Source organism: Triticum aestivum, chromosome 5A (assembly GCF_018294505.1).
Source record: "Triticum aestivum cultivar Chinese Spring chromosome 5A, IWGSC CS RefSeq v2.1, whole genome shotgun sequence".
NCBI lineage: Eukaryota > Viridiplantae > Streptophyta > Magnoliopsida > Poales > Poaceae > Triticum > Triticum aestivum.
The window spans coordinates 694,982,251-694,986,333 of NC_057806.1; the positions used below are offsets into that span (position 1 = coordinate 694,982,251).

Consider the following 4,083-nt stretch of genomic DNA (forward strand, 5'->3'; position numbering starts at 1 on the left):
TCTCAATCTTTTTTAAAATCCTAAAAAACTGTGAGGAGTTATGCTCATTCTTGCCCTTGGTTCAAATATTTAACTCCTCAAAATTTTGAGAAGTTACTCTTTAAACTTGGCTCTCCCTCCTCAAATTTGATTAGAAGAAAGATATTCGACCTATACTCTGTCACTTACACGATTCTCTCTTTTTCTTGGTGGGCACCCAACCGTTGCCAACCTTCTCCCCAGTGCCACCTCCACACTTGCCATCGGATGCCGCGACCTCAATCCGCTGCACTAACCTCGGTGTAATGTATTAGATGCACGGGTCGAGGTTGATGCTGACTTATACCATTGAAACTTGTCGCTCCAGGCATCTTGATGCCCAGCAGCGGCTCGTACTAATCATCGAGTTTGCCTATACAACTGATGTAAGCTTTAGAAGGAAAAAGTTGTGAGTTTTTAAGACTTGTACTTTATGTACTCCCTCCATAAACGAATAGGAGTATATGACATTTTAGATCACTAAAGTAGTGACCTAAAATGTCTTATATTTGCTTACAGAGGAAGTACTTTTTACACACCCACTCCGTGCCTTTTGTCCTATTGTAGTGGATAAAGTATTTTTAAACGGTGTTGGGTGTTGGGTGTTGGCTCATCATGAATACTGAAAAGGAATCAAGTGTTTATGAATTTGGTTGGGTGCAAACCAAATGAAGGTCTAGCAATTTTCCTAGGTACAATAGCTGTAATCCTACTAACAATGACTTGCCAAATTTTGTTCATGATTTTACTTTGGTGGTGTCGAAATTTCGGATGGGCTAGTTTTTCTTTTTTTGCGGGGCTCAAACCAAACACACAATTATTTCCTAATGTGACATTTTCGTCAATTTGCTCTACTAACTGTGTTAGGAGTATCCCCGCAAAACAATAGTGTTAGGAGTAAAATATTATTAGAATCATGTATTATTTTCAAATCAAATGCTCTTTGAAGCACCAGTGGTCTAGTGGTAGCGCCACGGCTAGTGCACTTTTTTTAGTCCTTTCTTTATATTTTAGTTATTTCTTCACAGTTCATCTGATCTCTTTTATCGCATGTGCTCGAAGGGACGAGAGGTCGACAGAAGCTACATCATAAGTAGCCATCGACGAGGTGACATCAGAGATATACTTAGATAAATCAAGGTGTGCTTGGGCCAGCAGTTGGTTGTCGTCCCACTCGTCGCGGTAGCTCTCTGGCCGGACCGACACCCTCGCTCTCCCCGCGGCGTATATCACCCTCCTCCACTCCTCCATCTTCTTCAGACCGCACTGCTCTGAGAGCCAGTCCTCATACTCAAACTGCAACACGCCAAAACAAATTATGTATATAAGTTTACTATATATAAGCATCAACAGTATGGACGACGTGTATACATAGCATAGGTACACTGCACGGACCGTCCATGCTTCCACTCCCAGGTTGTGGGTGAATTTTTTGGGCCATCCGCGGACTTCCATGTTTGAGTAAAATGCCGTGACATCCAGCATCATCTCCTCCGGCGACGGGAGCTCAATCCTTCCTGACAGTGCTCCCGCCACCCAGTTGCTCTGGAGTCGGAACACTGGAAAAAGGATCGACTAGACAGACACATTGAGATCCGCATCAAACATTTAAGGTATGGAATACCAGTTCCAATGGTATGCATATTAAGCTACTGATCGGCCGACCGACCTTGAATGGCAATCCGATGAAGGAGATGTGAGGGGCCAGGTGTGGCGGGAACACGTGCTTGTAGAGCGGACCCACACGAGCGTCGTCCACGCTCACTATACCATCCTCCTCCTCCAGGAACGGGAACCTATACTTGTACCTATGATCGTTTGTAGATAAAATGTACATCCATCAACATATGCAATCACCAACCATGTAACTATGTTAGAAAACGATTGCATCCGGAATTAGTTTGTGATGACATATATACAGATAGATATACTTACCCAGTGCAGTGTACGATTGCGTCTGCCTTTACCCGGCTGCCATCCCGGAACACCACGCTGCCATCTTCCTCGGCAAATTCAATCTGCAATAAACAGTAGATCTCTAGCTCGAGGTGGTGTGGTAAATGGGTTTGGGCGTGATGATGATATTACATAGTTTTTTTTTCTGAAATGGTCGGGATGTGGTCACACAAAGCGTGAAGACAGGTAATCACGCCATTGGCGTGACCCTTAAGCACAAGCACATCAGTTTTTAACCTATGTGACCACAGAGCATAGAGTAAGATCTCCGATAATATCCCTGATTGTGGTTTATGTATCGGCCTCTATGTCTTGGAAGACCTTGTTTCTTGCGTCTCAGATTTTCCACATAGTAAGAAGCAAAATGAAGTTGACGATTGTGTCTCACAGGAAATTTAGCATCGTAATTGAGAATAATGAAGTTGCTAGATTGTAGTGCCAACTACTCCCTTTGTCCTTTAATATAAAATGTTTTTACAAGTTATATTAATTTAAAAAAAATCTTTTATATTATGGGACGAAAGGAGTAATTACCATGGGATGTAGCCACAAGTTGGCATGGGCAGTAGCACTCTGCATCTCAGCAGGTGCTGACCGAATGGCGACGTGGACCTCTTTGGCGACGCCAGCAATGTCCCGCGAGATGTCCATCCCGCTGGGGTTGTATCCTATGATCACCACGACCTAAGCTAGCCACCAGTAAGATACGATTAGCTGTATCTCCTTCCATATGTGCTGCCGGCCGGTCAGAAATTAACAAGCAATTCAGGTGATGCAAACGTTGTTCAAACTTTTACAAAATATTAACATTTACAAACGTTGTTCAAACTTACTGTGTATACTAGATTTGTCTTAAGTCGTATTTTATAAATGTTGTTCAAACTTATAAGAAATATTAACATTTACAATACGAAATGTCGAAATCAATACCATTAGATTCGTCATTGAATATATTTCCACATTATGCATGCTTATTTACTGTAAATAGCCATATTGTTTTCTATATACATGGTCAAACTTTTAAGTAATAAAGTGTCCTTTTTCGAAAAATATACATGATCAAACTTTATAAAGATGGACTTAATTAGGACAAAACTAATATGCAAAGTAAAATGGAAACGGAGGGTGGGTAGATGAGACGCACTTGGCCGTGGAACGGGTCGGGCACACGGTAGCTGTGGCTGTGCATCTGCTTCCCGGGCCAGCCGCCTATGCCTGCACATCATTCATCTCGCTACATCGATCCATCGCCATGAAAATGCCTACTAGTAACTTCACTGACCAGTACCGCGTGCATACACAGTATGTAACATGACTGGCATGGATCGATGCATTACCGGCAATGTCCGCCAGGCGAGGCTCGGCGAAGTGGCCGTTGCAGACGACGACGGCGTCGAACACCTCTGACTGCTCCCCCTCTAGGTCGCTTCCGGCGCCGGCGAGCTTCCTCGAGCAATACGACACACTCCAGCCCGCGGCGCCTGCTTCGTCACAGCTGCGGCGGACGCCGACCACCTCCGTCTGGAGCCGGACCAGCCTGAGGAGATCGAACCGCCGCGCGAACGCCTCGAGGTACCCGAGCACCTCCTGGTGCCCGGGGAACCTGCGCGGGTCAACGGAGCCCTCATCGGCGACGAAGGGGAAGTCGAGGAAGCCCATGCACTCGCGGGGCAGGTTGGTGCGGAGGGACGCGTAGAGGCTCCCGTGGACGCCACCGGCACCGAGCGGGTCCGCCGAGGCCGCGTCGTCGTAGCGCCAGGTGCCGCCCACGCCGGCTGCGCGCTCGAAGACGACAGGCGCGTGGCCCTCGCGCCGCAGCTCGCGCGCCGCCACCAGGCCGGCTGCCCCCGCGCCGATCACGGCGACGCGCGACGATGACATCGGAGGAGGAAAAGTCTCCAAGTCTCGGCTGGTCTGCTCTCTCGTCGTCGGGTGTGTCGTCTTTTTCATGTGGAGCAGTTGATCGAGCTGGCCATTTTCCTCCATTCGCGCGTTAATCTTTAGTTTCTCTATAAGACTACCAGTTGCTTCTCCTAGTATATTTTGGACCAGCTAGACCCCTAGAGGTCAGTGCTCAAAACAAATTTGGGGGCAGTTGACTGACCAGAA

At 46.8% G+C, this 4,083-nt stretch overlaps 1 protein-coding gene across 5 annotated transcripts; it reads right to left on the reverse strand.

Annotated features, from left to right (window-relative positions):
- Positions 1-762: 762 nt before the first annotated feature.
- On the reverse strand, positions 763-3,871 carry LOC123108478 (flavin-containing monooxygenase FMO GS-OX-like 3). 5 transcript variants are annotated; one of them, XM_044530259.1, is made up of 7 exons: positions 3,312-3,871; positions 3,119-3,189; positions 2,509-2,658; positions 1,954-2,036; positions 1,688-1,826; positions 1,436-1,593; positions 763-1,330 (listed from the first exon to the last, which is right to left on the reverse strand). In XM_044530259.1, the coding sequence occupies exons 1-7, from the start codon at positions 3,853-3,855 to the stop codon at positions 1,048-1,050; spliced, it is 1,428 nt and encodes a 475-aa protein (XP_044386194.1). In that variant the 5' UTR covers positions 3,856-3,871; the 3' UTR covers positions 763-1,047. The 5 variants fall into 5 exon arrangements, with proteins under 5 accessions (XP_044386194.1, XP_044386196.1, XP_044386195.1 ...); XM_044530261.1 differs by having other exon boundaries at positions 763-1,314; positions 1,429-1,593; XM_044530260.1 differs by having other exon boundaries at positions 763-1,314; positions 1,423-1,593.
- Between the last annotated feature and the right edge of the window lie 212 nt (positions 3,872-4,083).

Excerpts from the sequence above, each read along its gene's own strand:
- LOC123108478 (XM_044530257.1), bottom strand. The coding sequence starts at position 3,855 with ATGTCATCGTCGCGCGTCGCCGTGATCGGCGCGGGGGCAGCCGGCCTG. Across the intron at positions 2,659-3,118 it reads CCGACCCGTTCCACGGCCAA|GTCGTGGTGATCATAGGATA; the intron begins GTGCGTCTCATC and ends TGGCTAGCTTAG. Across the intron at positions 2,037-2,508 it reads ACTTGTGGCTACATCCCATG|ATTGAATTTGCCGAGGAAGA; the intron begins GTAATTACTCCT and ends TGTTTATTGCAG.